This window comes from Myotis yumanensis, unplaced genomic scaffold, assembly GCF_028538775.1.
Source record: "Myotis yumanensis isolate MYYU_CA2020_CCGP unplaced genomic scaffold, mMyoYum1.0.hap1 SCAF_15, whole genome shotgun sequence".
Taxonomy (NCBI): Eukaryota; Metazoa; Chordata; class Mammalia; order Chiroptera; family Vespertilionidae; genus Myotis; species Myotis yumanensis.
Genome location: NW_027223766.1, coordinates 54,268,836 through 54,292,725, shown reverse-complemented (window position 1 = coordinate 54,292,725; position 23,890 = coordinate 54,268,836). Strand labels below are relative to the sequence as shown.

Genomic DNA, 23,890 nt, shown 5'->3' with positions numbered 1-23,890 from the left:
CACAAGAAATGTTAATAAAATTATACAAGGCCGCCCTAACCGGTTTGGCTCAGAGGATAGAGCGTCGGCCTGTGTACTGAAGGGTCCCACAGGGCATGTACCTTGGTTGCGGGCACATCCCCAGTAGGGGGTGTGCAGGAGGCAGCTGATCGATGTTTCTCTCTCATCTCTTCCTCTCTGTAACCCTTCCATTTGAGAGTCCCAAGGGCAGGACTCTCTGTGGCCTGGGCCGCGGCTCCCATGTGTGATTGGAGCTCCCAAGAGGGAGGGACAGAAAAACTGTTTGGTGAAACCTAGATCAAAGTCTCAACTTCAATTCCGGTCAAGGGCATGTACCTTGGTTGTGGGCACATCCCCAGTAGGGGGTGTGCAGGAGGCAGCCGATCGATGTTTCTAACTCTCTATCCCTCTCCCTTCCTCTCTGTAAAAAAATCAATAAAATACATTTTTTTAAAAATTACACAAGGCCCATCATAATCAAATTGCTCAAAACTAGCAATGAAAAGTCTTATAGTTTGATTTTTAAATTTCTTTTTTGTTTTAATTTCTTTTTAAAAAACAATAACATTTAATTCTTAATATATATGTATTTTTAATTTTTTACATATACTTTTTATTGATTTCAGAGAGGAAGGGAGGTGGAGAGATAGAAACATTAATGATGAGAGAGAATCATTGATTGGCTGTCTCCTGCACACCCCCTACTGGGGATCAAGCCCCAGCAACCTGGGCATGTGCCCTGAAGGGGAATTGAACTGTGACCTCCTGGTTCATAAATCCTCACTCAACCATTGAGCCACACTGGCCGGGCAGGTTTTTCTGATTAAGATACCTGTACCTACTGTAAGACCACAAAGATTATTGTCTACATTTTTCCTAAAGGCCTTTTTGTTTTACTTTTAACATTTAGATCTACAGTTTATCTGGAATTGAGTTTTGGGTCAAGATCCCCCCCGCCCCATGTTTGTATGTAATCAACACTTTTGAGAAGTCCACTCTTTGTTATGAATCAGCTGCATCAAAAATTCTGGAGCATTGCCCTGTCGGGCTGTGCCATGTGCTTCACCCATGTTGTCACCATAGTGCCCTGCCTGACGCCCGAGGGCACTACATCTGACAGGCAGTGGGCAGCTTTCCTGGGGGCAGCTGGTGAGGGTGTCTGGGTGCCTTCTCATGGGCTGGCAAGGGCTGGGTCCCGGCTGGGGCTCGGGGGCAGGGCCCAGGGACCTGAGAAACTGGCTCAGGACTGGGCGTTCCTCACTCTCACCAGCGCTCTGGGCTGTTACTGGCTCCAGAACCCCAAGGTCTAATAGCATGTTTCTGGGTGTATGTGCTTAGACAGCAGTGCTCTCTTGCAGGGTGGCACCTTCCCTAGTGGTGCTGAAGGGGGCATCCCGATGATCCGCTGACTGTCCGCCAGGGTCACGGGGAGAGGCTGCGATGTCCCAGGCGCAGGACTGCGAATGTGAGAGCCATCATGCTGGCCTGCCAGAGCCTCGGGCCTCGGGGCCGAGCACCAGGTGAGGGAAGCCACTGCGGGGCTAGGCCATCAGAGGACTGGCTCCGTGAGGGGCGTCGAGGCTGATCTGCAATTGCTTCTGAGTTTGCCCTCTTCCCGTGGAAGCCTAGCCCGAAGGCATAGCCCCCACTTTGTCCCCTGGATGCAAGACAGAGGGAGAGGTTTTTCTCACGCAAGTGGACACGGCTGCCTGGGCCAGACACTCTGCAGGCCCTGATGCTGGGCCCAATCCCTGTGCCCTCTCTGGGCATCAATCCACCCCAAGGCAGGTAGCTGTAGCTCATCATTTTTCTTTTTTCTTTCATTTTTAGTTTTCTAATTTTTAACTTTGTCTGGAAATAATGGCACACTTACAGAAAAGTTGCAAGAACAGGAATGTGTCCTCTGACCAGATTCACCCTTTGTGACCGTTGTGTCCTCTTCCACCCTCCACCCTTGACACACATCGTCCAGGGCGGGCCACAGATGTCATGGCCGTGTTGGCACACATCGCCCAGGGAGGTGTCACCATGAGTAAATCTGACCCTTTAGAGAAGACCGAAATGAGTGGATGCACCATGGTTGGGCGTAAGACTAAGTCAGCACAAAGGCTTCTGTTTTCTCCTGGAATAGATCCTGTGAAGGTGCCAACAGAGTGTGTGAGAGTTGACAGGTGATTCCACAATTCATAGGAAACACAGGGTCAAGAATAGCCTGGATGTGACTGAAGAAGCAGGATATGGGGTCTGGGTAATGCTGCACCCAGTGCACAGCCAGTGCTGTTCAGACACTGGTGCTGGTCAGGGGAGGCTGGGCCAGCGAGCCAGCAGGAGCTCAGACACAGGTGCCCTGCCACACCCGTCATGGGGACCCCTGGTCGTCCATGTGGGGAGAATAAGGTTTTGCATCGTAAACAAAAGTCAGGTAGATGAAGAATTTCATGAAATTCATGAAAGGCAAAGCTGTAAAACTTTGCAAGTCAACTTAGAATATTTTTGACCTAGAAATAGGGAAAATTTCTTAAACACAATAGACAGAGGAGAAATTATGAAGAAAAAGATTTATAAATTCAACTATGTTACAAGCTTTTCATCAAAAGTCAAGGTACTATAAAGAGAGTGAAAAGACAAGCCTCAAGCTTTTTTTAAAATATAGTTTTATTGATTTCAGAGAGGAAGGGAGAGGGAGAGAAACATCAGTGATTAGAGAGAATCATTGATTGGCTGCCTCCTGCACACCCCAGTGGGGATGAGCCTGCAACCCGGGCATGTGCCCTCGACTGGAATTGAACCAGGGACTCTTTTTTTTTTTTATTGATTTTTTACAGAGAGGAAGGGAGAGAGACAGAGATTCAGAAACATCGATGAGAGAGAAACATCGATCAGCTGCCTCCTGCACACCTCCCACTGGGGATGTGCCCGCAACCCAGGCACATGCCCCCGACCGGAACCGAACCTGGGACCCCCCAGTCCGCAGGCCGACGCTCTATCCACTGAGCCAAACCGGCTTCGGTGAACCAGGGACTCTTTAGTCCTCAGGCCGATGCTCTATCCATTAAGCCAAACCAACCAGGGCAGCAGGAGTTTTATTTTTTAAAAAAAAATCTTTTAAGCCCGGCCAGCATTGCTGAGGATTGAGGACGGACCTATGAACCAGGGCTTGATTACGAAAGTAAGCGATCTGTAACATCGTAGAAAACTCGGAGAGGACAGCAAAGTAGAAAAGTGTTGGGAGCATCTGAGCTCTTGCTCCCCAGTGTGTCATCAGTTTGGCTCCAATGCACTGATGACAGTTCTTAGAAACAAGGAGTAAAGGTGGCCTGACACGTGGCAGCTGCCAGTGTTCCACGGCAGTCTCTGTTACAAGACGCCCAGGACGGAGCCCTGCCTCCCGCATGGAAGGGAGAGGAGCAGGGGAGCAGGGCAGTGGGTGGCCAGCAGCTGGTGATGGTGTCGCAGGCAGAGTCCACAGCGCTGAAGTAGTGGGCCCAGCGATGGCGAGAGGCAGCAGCTCCCACACAGCAGCTCCCCCCGCACTCCAGCCCGGAGGGGGCCGCAATGTGAAGCCGGGGAGCCTGGCCCCTGGGCTGTGTCACTGGCCTTCCGTCCTGCCAGACCTTGACCCTCCGGTGCTTTGGGTACTAACAGGGGAAGCTGGAGGAAGGCCATCTTTCCAACTTTTTTATCATCTGAAATTGTTTCTGTGATGGCCTGATTGTGTGCCCCCCACGTTGAACGTGAAGAGACACTGGTCAGCTTCAAGGAGGTCTTGTGGTATAAGGACGGCTATCTAGCGTTTGAAGCTACGTGGCGAGCGAGTGCCCCCTGCAGGCGCACCCAGTGGGTGGGTGCTCCATGGTGCTGGGGGCTGGGACGGGTCTGGGGCAGGGCCGCCTGCCCACACACTCACGCTGGCTCTTTCCCAGGTTGGAATGGGTGGAGATCATCGAGCCGCGCACGCGCGAGCGCATGTACGCCAACCTGGTCACCGGTGAGTGCGTGTGGGACCCGCCCGCGGGCGTCCGCATCAAGCGCACCAGCGAGAACCAGTGGTGGGAGCTCTTCGACCCCAACACGTCGCGATTCTACTACTACAGCGCCACCACGCAGCGCACCGTGTGGCACCGGCCGCAGGGCTGCGACATCATCCCCCTGGCCAAGCTGCAGACACTGAAGCAGAACACGGAGTCCCCTCGCGCCTCCGCGGACAACAGCCCTGGGCGTGGCAGCAGCCTCAGCCGCGATGGCAGCACCAGCTCCTCCCTGGACCCCGAGCCAGACCCTGGGGAGAAGGCACAGGAGCCGCTGGGGAGAAGCCGGCAGATGGCCTTTGGGGCGGCAAAGGAGGAAAGTGGCAGGTGGGGCAGGTGGGGGCCCGTGGGGCAGGTGGGGGCTGGCTGGGTTTCACCAGGGACAGTGGAAACCTGGAGACCTGACTTGCACAGTGGGGTCCGTCTTGCTCCTCTGAGGACGATGGCAATGCCTGGAAGGGAAGGGCCGGTGGCACAGGCAGATTCTGTGCGTCTGGGACCTGCACAGCTGGCGGGTGCTCCTGCATGGTGGGGGAAGTTGGGCTGCACAGGGGTCAGATCAGGGGGAAGAAATAATCATTTACCCTGATGAAGGGGACAGCTTTGTGGGCAGGAGCCAGGACACTGGGGTCCCCCCTGAGAAACACAAAGGGTGACACACACAATCAAAGGGAAGGCTGCTGTTTTAAATGCAGCCTATTTCTCATGCTCATGGCCTTGGTTTCATTTTGCTGCCTTTCAGTTCTTCCCCACCAGGAGTGTTTCCTGAGAAGGACTATGAGGTTTACCGGGATTACAGTGCAGACGGCCAGCTTCTCCACTACAGGTAGAGCCCACTGTCTCAGGCTTGGCCCTGTCTCCTGGCGGAGGGTGGTTTTCTTGGCAGCTCTCGGGTGAGCTGGAAAAGAGTCTGGCTCAGCAAGAAGCGCCCAGTGGCTGTGCGTGGTGGGGCCGCCGGTGCAGGGCAGAGACCTCCGAGCGGCCCCAGGTTCCTGTGGCAGCTTTTGGTTCTAGGAGAACCTTGCCACGGCCCACCTTGAGGACCATGGGGGCCTCTGGCCAAGCAAGGAAGCCCCTCAGCATGTGGTCTCCTGGGATCGCCCGGCCATGCACCACACACTTCCCGGGTGAAGGGGCACCTTGGCTTTGGTTGTAGGGAAGGGCGCTTGGGCCTCTCTTGGCCCTGGGTTTGACCTTGCAGGGTGTTGGAAGGTTCTGGAAATGACACTTGGGACCCTGGGGTGGCAGCAGCCATTATGCTGGGTGGGGCCATTCCTTGGCCAGCTCTTGTGTCCAGGCTGCAGCAGGAGTCTCCTGCCCCAGCTGTGGGGGTCCAGGTGGGTGTGTGCCTGTGGGTGGCCTGGGTGCCCCAGCACAGACCAGGAGTAACCCCAGTGCTGGGGAGGAATTTGAAGACCTGAGGGGCCTTTGCTCCGGCAGCTTTTAATGATTGAGCTTAGAAGTGGTAAACGGGTTTGTACTTCCACACCCCAGGAGGGGATCTGAGCCAACCCTGGGCTCAGCCATGTGGCTGTGTGACCATGGGCGTATTTCCAGCCTCCTTGTGCCTCTGTCCTCGTCAGTAAAGCTGGTGCGGGAGGCTGGCTGGTGGGCCTCTGTGTTGTGGCAGTGCCGCCGTCACGCCGTAATGACCAAATGCCAAAAGGTGCAGGGGATCCAACCTTAAAAGGAAGACGGGGCCAAGAGACTGAAGAAAGAGGCGGACAACTCCAGAAATAAAATGTATTAAGGGAGCTGACAGACAGCAGCTGAGTCCTGGGTCTCTGTACCCAAAGGGGATGTGGGTGTGATACATGTGGCCTCCAGGGACACAGGGCTGTAGACCACATGTTAGGACATAAAACAAGTCTCTGCAAGTTCAAGAAGACGGAAATCCTACCAAGCATCTTCTCAGGTCACAGTGGAATGAAATTAGTAATCAACTACGGTAAAAATGGCCTAAAACATTCAAACATATGGAGGGTAAATAGCATGTTATTAAACAACTAGAGGCCCACCGTGTGAAATCGCGAGAGACCCAGACCCGGTGCCTCGGGATCCCAGCGTCAAGTCCCCGCCCAGCTGTGCACACCTCGCCGCACACGCAGCCCCGCCCACCTTGAAGACAGTTGTGGATGGAGATAAGACTAGTTTCCTACCCTCACCTTTCCTTCTCAGGAGCACTTACATTGACCTTCATTGGAAGATGAGATTTGAACAGAGCAACACTTGTTCCCATGAAGAAATCATATGACTTTCAGCAGGTGCCTTTTGGCATTTGGTCGTTACGGCGTGACGGCAGCACGGCCATGGGATTTTTATAATAGTGATGAATGGGTTACCAATGAGATCAAGAAAGAAAGAAAAACCTTCCTGGAAACAAATGAAAATGAACACACAACCACCCAAAATATCTGGGACATAGCAAAAGCAGTCCTGAGAGGCCTACCTCAAAAAACAAGAAAAAATAATACTAAACTGTTTAACCCTACAACTTAAAGAGAACAACAAGAAAAGTCCAGAGTAAGTAGAAGGAAGGAAATAATAAAGATTAGAGCAGAAATAAATGACATAGAGACTAAACAATACAAAAGACCAATGAAACCAATAGCTGGTTCTTTGAAAAGATAAACAAGATTGATGAACCATTAGCCATGCTCATCAAGAAACAAAGAGAAAACCCAAATAAATAAAATCAGAAACAGAAGCAGTGATGTAACAGCTGACAACACAAACATGAAGGATTGTGAGAAAACACTATGAACAGCTGACTCCACAGGCCTCTGGGAGGGCTGCTCCACTCTGTTCAGACAGTGCTGTGTGTGGTGCTGGGCCAGGGCCAGAGCAGAGACACCCAGAGCCCTTGCAGGGAGTGTCCGAATGCCGTCCAATTGGGGACCTGGGGGAGCTCCCTGCAGGGGAGCCCCTGGAGGGGAAGCCTGCAAGGCTGAGTCAGGTGCATCTACAGGGAGCCCCTCCTGTAAGGACCAGGCCCCCACAGGAGGAGGGGGGATGAGGAGGAGGAAGAGAAATGACCAGGGTGGGTGGGTGACGGTCCAGGCTGGCAGCAGGGACAGACTTCCGCCTCCACCAGTAGCCTGTGCACCCCAGTGCCGCCTCCAGGTAACCTGTGCCTGTCCCTCCCCCAGGACCTCCTCCCTCCGGTGGAACTCGGGCACCAAGGAGCGCATGCTCATCAAAGTTGCTGACCGGGAGCCCAGCTTCCTCTCCCCACAGGGCAACGGGTACGCCCTGGACAGCCAGCCTGGGGGCCGCTCCCGCAGACCCTCAGGTGGGCAGCACTCACCCAGCCTGCAGACATTTGCCCCGGACGCAGACAGCTCAGTCTTCTTCCCGGAGCGGAGGCCATCGCCCTTCCTGAAGAGGTCCGAGCTGGGGAGCTGCTCCCCACTGCTGGCCCAGCCCCGCAAGCCAGCCTGCGACTCACAGCCCTCCTCCCCGCGCTATGCCTACGAGCCCCCCCTCTACGAGGAGCCCCCCATCGAATTCCAGGCCCCCATCTACGATGAGCCCCCCATGGACGTGCAGTATGAGGCCGGCAGTGCCTGCCAGGGTGGCTCCCCCCAGCGCTCTCCTGGCCGGAAGCCCGTGCCCTTCCCCCAGTCGCCCAAGCATGCCTCTGCCTCCCCATTCCAGCAGCTGGTGCTCACCCGGCAGAAGTGCCCAGAGCGCTTCCTGAGCCTGGAGTACAGCCCTGCAGGGAAGGAGTATGTGCGGCAGCTGGTGTATGTGGAGCAGGCTGGCTCAAGCCCCAGGCTGCGGGCAGGCCCGCGGCACAAGTACACGCCCAACCCTGGTGGGGGGTCCCTCTCGCTACAGCCCAGCCCTTGCCTGCTGCGGGACCAGCGCCTGGGGGTCACGTCCGGGGACTATAGCAGCATGGAAGGGCCTGAGCTGCGGCACGCCCCTCCACCCTCGCCGCTCCCCCAGGCCCAGGATGATGCCATGTCCTGGTCCAGCCAGCAGGACACCATGTCCTCCACAGGCTACTCCCCAGGCACACGCAAGAGAAAGAGCAGGAACCCCTCTCTGTGCCATGCCCCCAGTGCCTCGTCCACCGATAGCCCTGGGGACCTCGACCTGCTCCCACAGTCCCTGACTGAGGAGCGGCCCAAGTGTGGGCCCAGCCTGGCCCCAAAGCACATGGAGGCCAAGACAGGCGAGGCAGACGGGGCACGGGGTGGGGCCGAACCCTTCCTGGCACAGGCGAGGCTGGCGTGGGAGGCGCAGCAGGCCCACTTCCACATGAAGCAGAGGGGAAGCTGGGACTCCCAGCAGGACGGCTCAGGCTACGAGAGTGATGGGGCCGTGCCACTCCCCATGCCCGGGCCTGTGGTGCGCGCCTTCAGCGAGGATGAGGCCTTGGCCCAGCAGGAGAGCAGCAGGCACTGGCAGAGGGGCGCCTTGGAGAGGCTCGCCTTCCCCCAGATCCTGCTCGAGAAAAGCGTCTCTGTGCAGACCAACCTGGCCTCACCCGAACCCTACCTCCACCCCTCACAGGTATGAACAGCTGGCAGGCAGGGGTGGGTCACTCACGGTTGCTGACAGCCAGGTGGACCGGTAGCAGATACCTCCAAGGACTCCCCCAGGGCAGGCCTCCCTCACCTCCATTCCTGGTGAGGCCCACCTGGGTGCTGGCAGGTCACCTGGGGCCAGAGGCCGTGCCCTGATTCCAGGCCATGGATGCAGAGGAGATGGACAGGCATGCCAACCCTCTGAGCCTGAGCCTCTTTCTCCCACCTGTGAACGGGCTGTCAGGTGAGGGGCAGTGCAGGTGGGGTGTCAGGCTCTCCTCAGGTGACCCAGAGCCCTTCCTGAACAGGCTCCCACACCAGGGAGCCTGACACCAACCCTGGGGCCAATGCGCTCAGCCAGGCCTGTAGCCCCAGGACCTCAGGCTCCGAGTGTGGCTGTGGCTAAAGCAGAGGCCCAGCCAGATGTGTCCTCCTGGGGCAGCACCAGGCAGAGGCTAAGGTCAGGCCCTAGGAGCCTGCCTGCACTTCCTGTCCAGGTTGCATGTAGGGAATGTGGTATCGGCTGATGTTCTGGTCCTCACCTCCTGACCTGCTTTATGAAGCCTTGGCAGAGGGTCTACACTGGCATCTGCTCAGAGCTGGTCATGGTCACAAGGCCTCCCAGTGTCAGGCTCCTCAGTCCACTCCCAGCCCTGCCAGGGAACCGTGCCCTGTGACCTCGGGCGGTCAGCATCCCCATGGCAGGGCCATCTTAGTGACCCTCCAGGCTAGAGAGCTCAGAGCACGTTCCTGTCCATAGCTCATAGCACAGGAGGACGATGGACAATAAGACAGACAGGAAGAGGCTTCCTCCTGCCCCCATATCTGTGCTGGCCCCCCAACCCTAGGTCTCAGGACCAGGGAGGGGCCTTCTGGGTCCCTGCGCAGCCTTGCACGGGGAGGATGTTCGCACATCTCTGTGAGGCTGGTAGAACTCGAGAAAGCCAAAGCTGGAGGCATAGCCTGGCGCCACCATGGGACACCTGCAAATGTTGCTGCCCTGCCTCCCCTCCAGCAGATTCATTGAAAGCCCCGCCTAGACCCTTGGGACCGGTGAGGGGGCGTGCCTGTCACTGGGTCACGTAGGGCCCACCCCCTCACGGCCCCTCTCTCCTTCCCAGTCGGAGGACCTAGGCTCCTGTGCCCAGTTTGAGAGCGGCCGACAGCCCCGCAGTGTGATGCCCAGTGCCAGCTGCGTGTTCCCCACATTCACTCTGCGCAAGCCGTCCTCAGAGACCGACATCGAGAACTGGGCCTCTAAACACTTCAACAAGCACACACAGGGCCTCTTTCGGCGGAAAGTGTCCATCGCCAACATGCTGGCCTGGAGCAGCGAGTCCATCAAGAAGCCCATGATCGTGACCAGCGACCGCCACGTGAAGAAGGAGGCGTGCGAGATCTTCAAGCTGATCCAGATGTACATGGGTGACCGGCGCGCCAAGGCAGACCCACTGCACGTGGCCCTGGAGATTGCCACCAAGGGCTGGAGCGTGCAGGGCCTGCGGGACGAGCTGTACATCCAACTCTGCCGGCAGACCACGGAGAACTTCCGCCTGGAGAGCCTGGCCCGAGGCTGGGAGCTCATGGCCATCTGCCTGGCCTTTTTCCCACCCACACCCAAGTTCCACTCCTACTTAGAGGGCTACATCTATCGGCACATGGACCCCGTCAACGACACCAAAGGTAAGGCCCAGCGCTTGGCCCTTGGCACCCCAGGCTCTGCCGCCAGCCAGGGAAGGGCCGAGCTGAGAGCTTCCTGGCCTGCACTGGGCAGTGCCCAGAGGCAGCAGGTATGTGGGGTGGGCACAGGCGCTCCAAGCAAATACCTCGTTTGTGCACTTGCATCCTCGGGGAGTCTGTCCTCGGCCCTGAGGCCTGGAGAATAACCACAGGGTCCCTGGCCACAGGCCGACAGGTTGAGGGCCAGGACAAGAACTCATGGTATCCATGGCTCAGCCAGCTGGTGTCCACTCTGCTCTGAGGCCACTGTGGCCAGTGGCCCTGCTTGACGAGGTCAGGAAGGCCACAGTCAGCCCATGTGCACTTACTGCAGTCACTTTCAGCCGTCCTTTGGGCGGGGCGGTGACTACCCTGGCCAGGCTCAGGCTGTCTGTTCTGAGGAGCACTGGGTCCTGGAGGAGGGTTCCTGGAAGCAGGGAGGAGCATGGTGACTGGAGCGTGTACTGGCCCAGCCCTGGGTCTGGCAAGACACCAGCAGACCATTAGGGTGCTACAGACTGAGCTGGTCCTGAGCCACCCAAGGGGTCAGGGGTTGGGACCAGCATAGGTAGCCACCTGCTGACAGCTGCCGGGGTCAGGTGCAGGGCCAGCTCCCACGCTGGGCTCCTGAAGTCCATGTGTCAGGTTCACCTGGACCCAGGCCTGGCCTCCTTAAGGGGGGATTTGGGGCTATGGTGCTGCCAGCCAAGCGGCTGGACTGATTCCTGGGCCAGGCAGAGTGAGCACGGGGACAGGGCCATGAATGGCACCTGGACACACATGTGCACAGTCCCATGCTGACACGCTCTACAGTCAGACATGCCACAGCCTGCTCTGCAGGATGACGGTGCCCCAGCCTCGGTGTGGGGCCAGGCATATGTGCACGTGATGGGGCTGCGGGCGGCACAGTGCTGCTCCAGGGAAGGGGATCGAGCACAGGCACCATCCAGCACGGCTGTTGCTTGGGAGCCAGGAGATTTTCACGCAGGCAAGCAGTTTTTGAAGCATAATCCTGAACGCAGCAGACAGATTTCCCCAGGCGGCTCCTGCATGTGCAGCCAAGCAGGCTGGTAGGCGGCCTGGCTCTGCTCAGTCTTCCTGGGCTTCTCCAGGAGCAGGGGGTCCCGTGGGCTCAAGGTTCAGCTCAGTGTCTTCCAAAGGCCTTACAATGTCACTCCTCTGAGTTGAAAGCTTGGAAGAGTGTCCACTGCTCAGCATACAGCCTGCGGGCCCCCAGGGAGTGCTTGCTGAGGTGAAAGGTAAGTGAGCAGTGTACAAAGGTCGGGACCTTCCTTCCTGCACTTCCTTTGGCACAGAAGTTTGTGCACTTGCGTCCTAGTGTTTGTGCTGTGAGAGCCTGGCCGGCGTGTGAGAGGGAATCGGATTGGCCTACGCAGCCATGGCTGAGTGAGGCCAGGATGGTCTCAGAACACCATGTGGCCTGGGCCCACAGGAAGACTGGGTATCAGTGAGCACACTGGCAGAGACCTGCGTCTGGTCTGTGGGATCTGGTCTCACTTCTGTGTCACGGGGCTGCCCCCTGACCTTGAGACCTACTCCTAGTGTCTGGCACAGGCCCAGCTCAGCAGTGAGCCCAGAGGAGAGGCTTTGTGCTCCCTCCCATTGGCCCCGTCAAGAAAGTGGGTGCTGGCTGGTCAGTAAGGCAGGCCCATCAGCCCAGGAGGGTGCAGCCTCTGCTCAGCAAAAGGGAATTGCAGCCTGTCTCAGGAGCTGGCCGGGGCAGAGCGGAGCCTGCACCCACGCAGGCCACCTCATCCTGGACATACTGCTCGCTGAGACCTAGAAGCCTTTGGTTCATCTGCTAGCATGTAGGTGACACCTACTGTGTGGTCACCACCCTTGGGAACCAAGGCAGAACACGCTGCACCCTGGTTCACATGTTCCCCACCCCCAGCCAAACCTCATCTCAGACATGGTCACACCTTTATGCCAGCCACCATCAGGGAACTAAAGAATGTGCTACTGAGAAACCCATGGGTCAAATAACAATCAAAAGGAAAATTAGAAAGTATTTTGAACTGAAAGAAAAAGAAAGTAAGACATTCTGAATATGAAGGATGCAACCAATGCAGTTCTTAGAGGGAAATTTATAGTACCTACTAGTAAATGCCAGCATATTTATCACAGTAAAAAAAAAATGATACCCACAAGGAAAATAAACAGAAGGAAAGTAAACAGAAGGAAATAATGAAGATCAAAGTAGAAGTCAGTAAAAGAGAAAATTCTATATAATAAAAGGCTAATATGCAAATTGACCGAACGGCAGAACTACCGGTCACTATGACTCGCACTGACTACCAGGAGGCAGATGCTCAAAGCAGGAGCTGCCCCCTGGTGGTCAGTGCGCTCCCACAGGGGGAGCACCGCTCAGTCAGAAGCCGGGCTCACGGCTGGTGAGCTCAGGGGCAGTGGTGGGAGCCTCTCCCATCTCTGCGGCAGTGCTAAGGATGTCCAACTGCCAGCTTAGGCCCCTTCCCTTAGCGGGCCTAAGCTGGCAGTTGGACATCCCCCGAGGGCTCCCGGACTGCGAGAGGGTGCAGGCTGGGCTGAGGGACTTCCTTCCCCCACCCCCTCAGTGCACTAATTTTGTGCACCGGGCCTCTAGTGTAAAAATAATACAGAAAATCAGTGAAACAAAATGCTGATTATTTGAGAAGATCAATAAAATTGATAAGCCTCTAGCCAGACTGATCAGGACAAAAATAGAGAAGACATACATTACCAACATGAAGAATGGGAAATGATATCACTACAGAGTCAACAGGTGTTCATAATAAGGAAACATTATGAACAACTTTATGCCAATAAACTTGACAATTTAGAAGAAATGGACAAGTTCATTTGACACAAACTACCAAAGATCACTCAGTAAGAAATAGATAACCAAACTGCAACTTGCTGCAGGAAGGAAAATAGAGGGGGAAGAAATAAATAACTAAAAAAATCATGTCTATTATAGAAAAATCTTTGTTTCTATGGTGTATTTTTTTTAACATATTTTTATTGATTTCAGAGAGGAAGGGAGAGGGGGAGAGAGAGAGAAAAGTCAGTGATGATAGAGGATCAATAATCGGCTGCCTCCTGCATGCCCCACACTGGGGATCTAGCCTGCAACTTGGGCATGTGCCCTAATTGGGAATCAAACCATGACCTCAACCACTGAGCCACGCCAGCTAGGCAGTTTCTATGGTTTTAATACTCTAGTCTATTAAAGAATTTTAATTGGTGCTTAAAAAACGTTCCACAAAATATTCAAGGCCCAAATGGCTTCACTGGAGTAGTCTACCAAACATTTTCTTGTTTGTATAGCAATTCTTTGCAAACTCATCTAGAAAATTGAAGTGGAAGTAATATTTCCCAACTCATTTTATACCAAAAGTAGAAAAGGACATTACAAGAAAGAAAAGCGCAGACTGTATTGCTCATGAACCCAGAGCAAAAAATTTTAACAATATTGTAGCAAATGGAATCCAACAATATATAAAAAGAATGTGCATCTTGAATCAAAAGTTGGTTTAACATTAAAAAATCATTGTAATTTTTCACTTAACAGAGAGAAAAAGGGAAACCACATGATCATGTCAATAAATGTAGAAAAAGCATTTGACAAAATCCAACATTGTATTTCTGGCAAAAATGAAATAAACTAGGAATAGAAGGGAACCTCTTTAACCTGATGAAAGGCATCTGTCAGGGAATGGGCAGCAGGGCTCCAGCAGATGCGTGCACAGCCCGTGCACATCCCCGTTCACAGCGGGAATGACCCAGCGCCCATCAGCAGGCGATGGGTAAACAGTGCACCCTGTCCATACTCTGCAATAGTTTTCAGCCATAAAAGGGAAGTTCTCTTTTTTTGTATAATTTTTATTTTTTAAGCCTTGTTGAAACAAGGCCACCAAAAATTTTGGTTGCCTCCCAAAAAAAAAATTAGGGGAGAGAGAATTTTTTTTTTTTAATTTTTATGAGTTTACTTGAGCCAAACTGATGACATAGGCAGGGAAGCAAGACCTCAAATGCTCCAGAGAATGACAGTTTTGCAGCTTCTTTTATGCACTTGAGATTAAAGAGGGGAGTAAGGAAGATCCCCTGGAGGTGGGAGAAAGCAAGGCGAGGAACGTATTACAGTCGAGTTAACAAGAATATATGCTCTCTTGAGGGTTAATGCCCCCTTGGAGAGGTATGGACTTCTGGTATTTCAGAGGTAGGAAGTTCTGATGTGAACTATAACATGGATGAATCTTTAAAAATTATACTAAGCCCTACTCAGTTTGGCTCAGTGGATAGAGCGTCGGCCTGTGGACTGAAGGGTCCCGGGTTCGATTCTGGTCAAGGGCACATGCCCAGGTTGTGGGCTCTATCCCCAATGAGGGGGGTGCAAGAGGTAGCCAATCAATGATTCTCTCTCATCATTGATGTTTCTATCTCCCTCTCCCTTCCTCTCTGAATTCAATAAAAATATTTTTTAAACGTCCTAATATATAAAAATCCACGGTCTGTAACATCCAAAACGACCAAAGGCTCGACTGACTGGAAGTCATTCCTGCAGCCACGGCGACCCAGCACTGACTGCCAAGGATCAGGCCCGGAGACAGGCCTGGAGAGAGAAGCAGGGTCTGATCTGTAGCCTCTGTGGCAGCTGTTGATCAGCCCTTGCCTCTCTCTTTCTCTCTGGGCCTCCGCGGGGGCTGCTGATCAGCCCCGCCTCTCCGATCAGGCCCAGAGACACTGACTGGCATAGAAACTGATCAATCAGAACAAAATCTGGGTGAACTGTGAGGAATCAATGGGTGTCTAGGAGGCGGAGCTTTTGACACTGACTCACATAGAAACCAACCAATCAGAACCTAATCTGGGTGAACTGCGAAAGCAGAACCTAAGGTGGGGGCTGAGGAGCGGTTTTAAGGGCAACAGCTGTTTGGTGTAAGGTGTAAGAAAGCGATTCAATTTTTTAATGGCCGCTTTGGCAGTATAGTGCATATGGCTGGCTATCAGTCCAGATACAGGGATTATGTGTTTTTGTCTGCCAAGAGCATCTCCTCCTGCTGAAAAGGGCTTTCCCACCCCCACCCCCACCCCCATTTAAGCAATCCTAGCCTATATAATCTATCTATACCAATAAAAGGGTAATATGCTAATTAGACCAGGTCAACCAGCCATCTTCTGGACATCCGACTTCCTTCCAGACAAAGCCATGGTGGTGGGGGCCGAGGCAGAGGCAGTTAGGGGCGATCAGGCTGGCAGGGGAGGGCAGTTGAGGGCAGGATCAGGCCGGCAGGGGAGGGCAGTTGAGGGCAGGATCAGGCCGGCAGGGGAGGGCAGTTGGGGGCGATCAGGCAGGCAGGCAGGTGAGTGGTTAGGAGCGAGCGGTCCCAGATTGCTAGAGGGATGTCCAACTGCTGGTTTAGGCCCGATCCCAAGGGCCTAAACCAGCAGTTGGACATCCCCCAAGGGGTCCCCGATTAGAGAGGGTGCAGGCTGGGCTGAGGGAACCCCCCCTGCACAAATTGCATGCACCAGGCCTCTAGTAAATAAGTAAAAGATAAACCAGTTACAGACAAGCAAGGAGAGAAGACGAGGGTCCATGTGGAGGTGGGTCAGAGTTGGAGGCATCAGTGTGGAAGGCAGACGGCCAGCACACACATCTTCCCTGCAATGCCAGCTGAGAACACCCAGAAGCAGTGGCATCCTCAATAGCATGACACCCAGATCTTGGTTTCTAATACCATTTTCTGTTAAAAGGAATCAGAGCTCCTTGGAGAAACAGCTGACTCTAGGGCTGGTCGCGGAATGCACACATTGCCAGAGCGAGGGTGTGCTGGGGTGAGGGGTGAGGGGTGTGCCACAGGACTCAGGGACCACCCACAGAGCTTCTGTTCCCATAGCTGCAGCAACTGAGCAACAAAATGAAGTCGCATCAGATTATAACCCAAAATGTAAAATCAACATCTGTATTTCCATCCCGATACAAAAACGATTAGATAGATGCCCCCTGTGCAGGGTGTAGATGGCCCAGCCTTCCTGTGGCCCAGGCCTGACTTCCTTCTAGGGAGCATAGGCAGACAACAATGGGGAGCCCTTTGTGCAGAAGGGAGGGGTGCCCGGAGAGCCTGAGCAGGCCCAGAGTGCAGCCATTTCAGAAGGCAGTGCGCCCCTGCCTTTCTGTGCCAGATGGTCATAAACTGACTGTCCCCTCCCTATACCTTTCTACCCTTCCCCATGGCGCCCGGAGGGCCCCTGACACCTGCCCAACCACCGGCCCAGATAGCTCAAGAGACACCACACATCTGTCTGTGGGCACACCCTGTCCCGAGTGTGAGCAAGAAGCAGCCGCTTACAGGATACTCGTCTCACCAGCACTCCTGGGCTGGGGTCCCCACATCCCCGCTGCACATTGGCTGATGGCCCTGTCGCCCCTGCGGAATCCAGCTGGGAGGCAACAGCTTCCCCACTGACTGGGCAGCCCCGCAAGCCTCAGGGCCTCCTGCAGCCACAAGGGGACCAAGTGGGCACTCGCTCCGTCCGGCCTCTGTGTTCGTGGTCCTCATGGCTCTGTTTGCTCCCCAGTGACACAGCACATGAAGCAGCTCCTGGACAGGAACTCTAAGAAGAAGTCCAAGTTGAGAAAGAAACCCAAGCCCTATGTTGAGGAGCCAGATGGTAGGGCCTCTCTCTGCAGCCCCTGCGCTGCTCTGCACAGCTCTGCTTCTGGCCTCGGCCACCTGGCCTCTCTAACCGCTTCTGGGCTGGGGTTGGGCACTAACCGTCAGCCTCCAGCCTCCTGAGCTGGAGGCCCTGGTCACTGATGGGCTCCTGGGAGAAGACGCACGTGCCTCCAGGTCAGGCCTCCTTGGAGCCCTGGCTCAGAACCACACCCTGCCAAGCTCTAGGGAAGCCATTCACCTGAGGCTGCCTCCCTGCTGGGGCAACTGAGTACTATTGCTGTCAGAGCCACCTCCCCCTTCTTCACTCTGCTTACCTGCTCCTTTTCCCCCCGAGACTACTCCACTGGGCCCTTCCTCAGGGCTGCCCTAGGCAGGAAAGGGGCAGCTGGAACCCAGGGTTCCTGACTGCCCTTGGTCTCCCTGGCACAGGAGTCGAAGGAGCTTTGAGCTCCTGCCTGGGCCCACTTCTTGAGAGTCAGCTGCAGCAGCAGGTGGGGCCGGGGGTTGCAGTGATCCTATCCCTGGGACCTGCAGCCTGGGGTGCTGTGGGTAGGAGGCGTGTCTGCCTGGCGCAACAGCGGAGACTCTGGGAGAGCTGCTTTTATTGTCCCTCTGTGGGCCTGTCTCCCTACCTGTAACACAGGATGGGTGTGTCCTGGTGAGGCCAGGTGGGCAGTGGGCTTGGAGCAGAACACCCACAACACTGCCAGGGTTTCCCTGGGCTGGTTATGGGCACTGCTGACCCCTGGCACTCAGCGGACACCCCACATCCTGGCCCAGGAGGCTGTGCCCACTGCAGCACATGGTGCAGAGGGGTCTGTGCACTCGTGGCCTCAGTCTATGGTCCACCCTGTGATACCAGCCTCTGAGGTCAGCCCTTCAGCCCCTGGGAGACAGGTGTCCCCGTCCCATCCTGCAAAGGAGGGGCCTCGGGCCACAAAGGCTGCATCTGGCCAGTCACCAGCTGAGAGGTGGCAGCCTCTGGGTCTTTAGGTCACAGCCTGTAGGAGAGGCTGGGTCAGGCCCCAGGAAGCCTTGGGACAAGGTCAGGGGTGTCTCCTGCAGTGCCCAAGAAGCACAGGAACAGGAAGCACTCGGGACAGGAAGCACTCCCCTGAGCGAGAGGTAGGCCTGCCCCATGTGAGGGCCAGCCAGTCCTTGCTGCAGAGTGCTCCCTGGGCTCCGTTGCTGGAGCCCCGTCCATTCCAAACCGGAGCTCACCGGAAGGGCCACGTCAGCCTGTGGCACGAGGATCCGTGCCATGTCCACAGCAGCCGTCAGAGGCGGCACCTAGGGCCCTCTGCCAGGGTCAGTGTTCCCCAGGGGCCTGAGAGAGATTCTGTAGGTGCAAACAGCATGAGAAATGTTTGGGGTTGGTTTTTTTTGGTTGGTTGGTTTACTTTAAAAAAGAATCCCCTTGTCAGTTTTAATGACAAAACTCTTATGAAAATTAGAAATGAAAAGATGCTCATAAACATGTTGAGTGTTTTTAAAAAATATTTTTATTAATTTTTAGAGAGGGAGAGAGACAGCATGGATGCAAGAGCAAAACATGGATCAGCTGCCTCCTGCACGCCCCCTGCCCATGATGGAGCCACAGCCGGGCATGTGATCTGGCTGGGATGGGACAGCAGCCTTTCCAGGCAGGGACGCTGCCCAGCCACTGGCCAGGCCTGTTAGTGCTTTTCACTCTGGAGTCCACAGACCCCATGTCCGCAAAAAACTGATTTATTTAAAAGACTCAGATGTTTCGATTTGAGACTTGGGTCCAGAGGCCTCCCTTGGGCAAGCAGGTGGGCCCAGCAGGGTACAGTCTAGCCCACCTGTCTGTCTGTCCCTTGGTCTGCAGCCGGTCAAGTGGCTTCTCTGGGTTTGGCCTCACTGTGTGTTCTCTGTCCCACTGCTTCTCCCCTTCTCTTCCCTGTCTGGGCTCCATATGTTCCAGACCCACCTAAGCAAGGTCTCCTTCTCTCCCTCCTCCCTCCTCATCTCTGTGTCTGGAGAGCCCTGGCCAAAGTCCCCAGGAGAATGAGGACCCACTGCCCTGGGCTGGGGTGGGCAGGAGCCTGTGGCCACCCGGGACGCTGGCCGAGGCTGCCTCTCACCCCTCTCTGCTGCTTCCTCTCTCAGTCGGGCTGGCTGCAGCCCCTGCACCACACACGTCCACGCCAACCGACCAGCACCCGTTCTTTTCCAGGCGTGGCGATAAGCACGTACGCCAAGTACTGCTACCACAAGCTGCAGAAGGCAGCCCTGACGGGGGCCAAGAAGGTACACTGTCTCCCGGGACGGCCCGACAGGGTGGGGAGGCGGGACCCCCGGGCAGCCTGTGCCGGAGAGAGTCCACTGGGATGGGCAGCCAGGAGCGCACCCCCCGGGTCCGGAACCGATGTACACGAAGGGGCCTCAGGCCACCAGTCTGTGAGGGTGGCAGCAATCCCAGCTGCCCCAGGCCTGCCACCTTCGGGCTGGTGTGGCTGGGTCAGAGGGCAGGCGGAGGGGCCACCCCTCCCCAAGGGGACCTCCCCCGGCAGGTGGGCTCAGGGGACTGTCCTGCTCCTCTGCTCACACCGGGCCACCCGCCAGCCATGGAGGTCTGAGAGCCCAGACTCATCACAGGCTCCTGCCAAAGAGGGGCCCCACCCCACAGAAAGGTGAGCCCGTCCCACATGGGCAGACAGGCAGGTGGTTCCAGCAGCACCCTCCCCTACTGCTTCCCTGACATCTGCCTAGTGGGGACCTCCCACCACCTGGAGGAGCTGGCAGCCACAGCCATCCACCCTCTGGCTCCTGTAGAGGCAGGAGGCCCCGTTACACCACCAGCTGGGCCTTGTTCCTGGACTCTTGGCACCTGCAGCCGTCCTCCCCTTCCGTCCACCCTGGGCGGAGCGGGGAGGAGTATCTCACCCCTCCCCCTCCTCCCTTTCCACCCAGGAGCCCCTCAGGCCCTCTTACACCTGACCTCCCACTCTGTTGAGGGCAACTGCCCCCCCACTATCCCGGAGCCTGGTCTCCCCTTCCACTTCCTCTCCCCTTTGAATGCGTTGCTCCAGCCCTGCCACAGACTTCAGAAGCCACCACTGCACCCCGCTCAGCCCCTCTGTGATCAACTGTGGCCCCTCTGGCCCAGGCAGCTCCGACCGGCCTGCCCAGAATCATTCCCACCCTTCTCCCCTGAGGCTTCCGGGTGCTGTAGGCAGCCCAGCAGGAGGCTGCTGGTGACTGGCCAGGGCGTCGGTGTGTCCCCAGCTCTGGCTGGACAGAGACCTGGAGTTCCAGGGGATTCTTAGACAGAGGAGGGGGCGGCCAAGCCAGGGCAGTCCTGGGGTGGGGCTGGGAGCTAGGCCTGGCGGGACAGAGCGGCTGTCTCTGCAGGGACTGAAGAAGCCCAACGTGGAGGAGATCCGACACGCCAAGAACGCGGTGTTCAGCCCGTCCATGTTCGGCAGTGCCCTGCCGGAGATCATGAGCATGCAGAAGGAGCGCTACCCAGAGCGGCAGCTGCCCTGGGTGCAGACCCGGCTGTCTGAGGAGGTGCTGGCGCTCAACGGTGATCAGACAGAAGGCATCTTCAGGTGCCCAAGGCCTGGGCCCGGGGGTGGGGGTGGAGGTGGCTCCACTGTGTGTCTGGGACTTCAAAGCAGCCAGTGAGGCCAGCGTTCGTTCAGGTGGGGAAAGGCACCCTGGGAGGCAGGGCCGGCGGGAGGGCTGGCTGGGTCAGTGCCCCTGCAGAAATGGCCACGAGGGCTCAGGGAACGCTTGGGCTTGAGCCATGAGCAGGCTGAGGTGGGAGCCCAGGGTGGCAGCAACCCGGCCGGCAGTCTTCACCATTGACAGGACGACTCCCTGCCCATGGCAGTGGGACTTGGCTCGCCACCTGCTGTCACGACTCACCTGCCCAGGCCCCAGAAAGGCAGCTGGGTAAACGATTGTGGGTTTGGGCCTCAGTGTCCCTAAAGAGGAATACGTACGTATGGGAGTGGGAAGGAGTCCCATGGGGGTCGGGGGACGGGCTGAGCAACCCTGCTGGGAAGCCAGGATCCTCCTCCCTGACACCCTCCTTCTGCTCAGAGTCCCCGGGGACATTGACGAAGTGAACGCACTGAAGCTACAGGTGGACCAGTGGAAGGTGCCTACAGGCCTGGAGGACCCCCACGTCCCTGGTGAGCCCCAGGCCCCTGGGCAGCAGGAGCAGGCCCAATCCAGGTGATGTAGCGGCTCCCGGTTCATTTCCAACAAGGGCCGTCTCCTGTCCACTGGACAGCCACCCTGGGTCCTCCCTCCAGCCTTGCCTGCTCAAAGCAGCTGCACAGCCCCCCCCTCAGAGAAGTCATATTTTGGGCCTGCATAACCCCCCCACCCCACCCCCCCGCGCCTCCAGGATCTGTCCTGGCTCTCAGGTTCATGACCTCTATAGGCCTGGGTCATCGCAGCCCACCTCCGCAGGTGGACCCTTCCGTCTGGTCTGCCAGTCGGCCCTCAGGCTGCCTGCTGCCTGCCCTCTCCCCGCGAGGCCCCTTTCACGCTCTTGTTGCGGAGTCTGTTAGGTGCTCCATACTGCTGTCTGCCTAGGGGTGCCAGCCCTTGGGCCTGGCTGAGCTACTCACTGTGTCTGCAGCGTCTCTGCTGAAGCTGTGGTACCGGGAGCTGGAGGAGCCCCTGATCCCGCACGAGTTCTACGAGCAGTGCATCGCACAGTATGAGAGCCCAGAGGCTGCCGTAGCTGTGGTGCACTCGCTGCCCCGCATCAACCGCCTGGTGCTGTGCTACCTCATCCGCTTCCTCCAGGTGTGTGGGGGCCCACGGACGCCCCACCCCACCCCAGCACCCCCCCCCCCCCTCCAGGCACGCTCTGCCCCACCGTATGCCCCTCCCAGGCATGCCCTGCCTTTGCCCACCAGCCACTGCCTCTTGCAGGTATTCGTGCAGCCTGCCAATGTGGCCATCACCAAGATGGACGTAAGCAACCTGGCCATGGTGATGGCGCCCAACTGCCTGCGCTGCCGATCCGACGACCCGCGCGTCATCTTCGAGAACACTCGCAAGGAAATGTCTTTCCTGCGAGTGCTCATCCAGCACCTGGACACCAGTTTCATGGAGGGCGTGCTATAGCGCGTGGGCTGAGGGACCGAGGGTGGGGACAGAGCCAGGCTCGGTGCACCAGGGCAGGGGAGCACGTGGGGAGGGGGGAGGGAATGCCCCAGCCATGGAGGTAGCATGCCAGGCTCCAGCCACGCCCGACCCAGCCCTGGAACATCACCCGCCTCCCCCAGGACTCAGCCAGGGTAGAGGGACTTTGAGAAGGGTGCCTCTGACTCCACCTGCCTCATGGCCAGTTCCGGGCTACTGCCCCATCCCCCACCACAAGCCAGCCACGGGTCAGCCCCAAGAAAGTGCCTTCTGTTTCCTGGAGCCAAGTGACACTGCCCCACCCGGGCACCGAGGGCACCAGCAGCCTCCCAGGGGCTCCTGTGCTCAGCCTGGGCCTGGCTTGGGCCCTCCCAGGTCACCTCTCTCTCCCTCAATCTTCTGACCTGCAGTTTCCTCCCTCCCCAGCCCCCATTCCCTAGCCACTGTGGCCTCCAGCATACTAACTGCACAGGAGTTTGGGGGCTCCAGGGCACTGAGCTATCCAACATCAGAGCCCGGCCCAGGCAGAGCCCGGCAGGCTGTCTCTGGGTGGGGAGGGACCCCAAACCAAAGTCCTCTGGGGGGGACAGGCGTGGGCAGGCATTCTTGGGGCAGGGTGGGGGAGGGACGAGAGTATTTTTTCTTGGTGTAACTATAAATTCAGAATCTATCCTGCAGCCCAACCCTCCTGTGTATAGAGATATAGAGGGAAAGATATAAGAACTACATTTGCTAATGACATAGTTTTAACCCAAATGCTATTTATCTCCAAGCCATCCTAACCCGTCCTCTGTGCAGAGCAAGTTATCATTCCTTTTTCTTCTCCACTTCTTGGCTTCTGACCAAAAACCAGACCCTGCCCCTCCCCAGGGGGAGAGGGAAAGAGCTGAGGGCGCCCAGGACTGCCCTTCCTGGAGGCCAGAGCTGGGGAGAGGGGATCCCTAGACTCTCAGTTTGTACATTTTCCATTTTGGAATTTTCAGTTTCAATTATAAAACTTAATTTCTCCCCAATTTTTATATATATATATATTTTTAGAGTTGAGTTTTTATTTATTAAAAAAGCCCGGCCCTGCAGAAGCTCGGGTACCCTTGGGTGGTGTGTCCTCAGTCGGGTTATTTTGGGCCTGAGTGGGGCGACCTAGCCACAGACTTTTGCTCTGACGCATGGACTGAAGAGGTGACAACTGTGTGAATAAAGTACATATGGAAACTTGGGAGCCATGGTCACTGATGTTCCTAAGGGTGGCTGCGGAGGTATGGCCAGCCGGTTGCTGGTAAGGGCCTCTGGATGGACAGGCCAGAGGAGAATGGGGGAAGCAGCAAGTTGCGGGGATGGAGGTGGTGAAGGCGGGAGCGGGGAGAGCAAGGCTGCTGGAGGGGGGGGAGGGCGCAAAGAAGCAGCCCGGCCCAGGAAGGAGACTCTGATCCTGGGCCACCTGTGGTCACTGGGGTAACGGACTTGACCCCGAAAACCCAGCAGGATTACCCAGGGGGGTTGGGCCTTTTCTGACCCGCCCTCCCCCAACCCGGCACAGGCTTCTGGACAGTTGGTTCAACTCCTCTTTATTCAGCACCTGGTTGACACCCAGACTCTGCTACACCGAGCTGGCTTCCTAGGGAGCGGGGAGAAGACAGGCATGTGCGGGCCCGCCTGCACCCCACCCGCATCTGACCACAGACCCAGAAAAGGAAGTGTCCGGGACGCGGGAGCCGCCAGAACCGGTGACCGCCGCCGCCGCCGCCGTCCCCGGAACCCAAAGCGCAAGGCCTTGGCCGCGGAGGGACATGTATTC

The 23,890-nt window shown here is 56.6% G+C and overlaps 1 protein-coding gene across 4 annotated transcripts in view; it reads left to right on the top strand.

Moving 5' to 3' along the window:
* The window catches only part of ARHGAP39 (Rho GTPase activating protein 39), a 39,312-nt gene extending 16,000 nt beyond the window's left edge, over nucleotides 1-23,312 (top strand). The window contains exons 1-12 of one of the 4 annotated variants that reach the window (XM_070392569.1): nucleotides 1,432-1,520; nucleotides 3,924-3,988; nucleotides 4,095-4,355; nucleotides 4,771-4,854; nucleotides 7,178-8,549; nucleotides 9,685-10,246; nucleotides 16,868-16,960; nucleotides 19,163-19,236; nucleotides 20,341-20,540; nucleotides 21,037-21,128; nucleotides 21,584-21,753; nucleotides 21,883-23,312. In XM_070392569.1, the coding sequence (XP_070248670.1) occupies nucleotides 3,930-3,988; nucleotides 4,095-4,355; nucleotides 4,771-4,854; nucleotides 7,178-8,549; nucleotides 9,685-10,246; nucleotides 16,868-16,960; nucleotides 19,163-19,236; nucleotides 20,341-20,540; nucleotides 21,037-21,128; nucleotides 21,584-21,753; nucleotides 21,883-22,077 (3,162 nt within the window). In that variant the 5' untranslated portion in view covers nucleotides 1,432-1,520; nucleotides 3,924-3,929 and the 3' untranslated portion in view covers nucleotides 22,078-23,312. Of the gene's footprint in view, nucleotides 1-1,358; nucleotides 1,521-3,923; nucleotides 4,356-4,770; nucleotides 4,855-7,177; nucleotides 8,550-9,684; nucleotides 10,247-16,867; nucleotides 16,961-19,162; nucleotides 19,237-20,340; nucleotides 20,541-21,036; nucleotides 21,129-21,583; nucleotides 21,754-21,882 lie in introns of those variants that run through there. The other 3 variants (XM_070392567.1, XR_011468267.1, XM_070392568.1) reach the window with 3 other exon arrangements.
* Nucleotides 23,313-23,890: the final 578 nt, after the last annotated feature.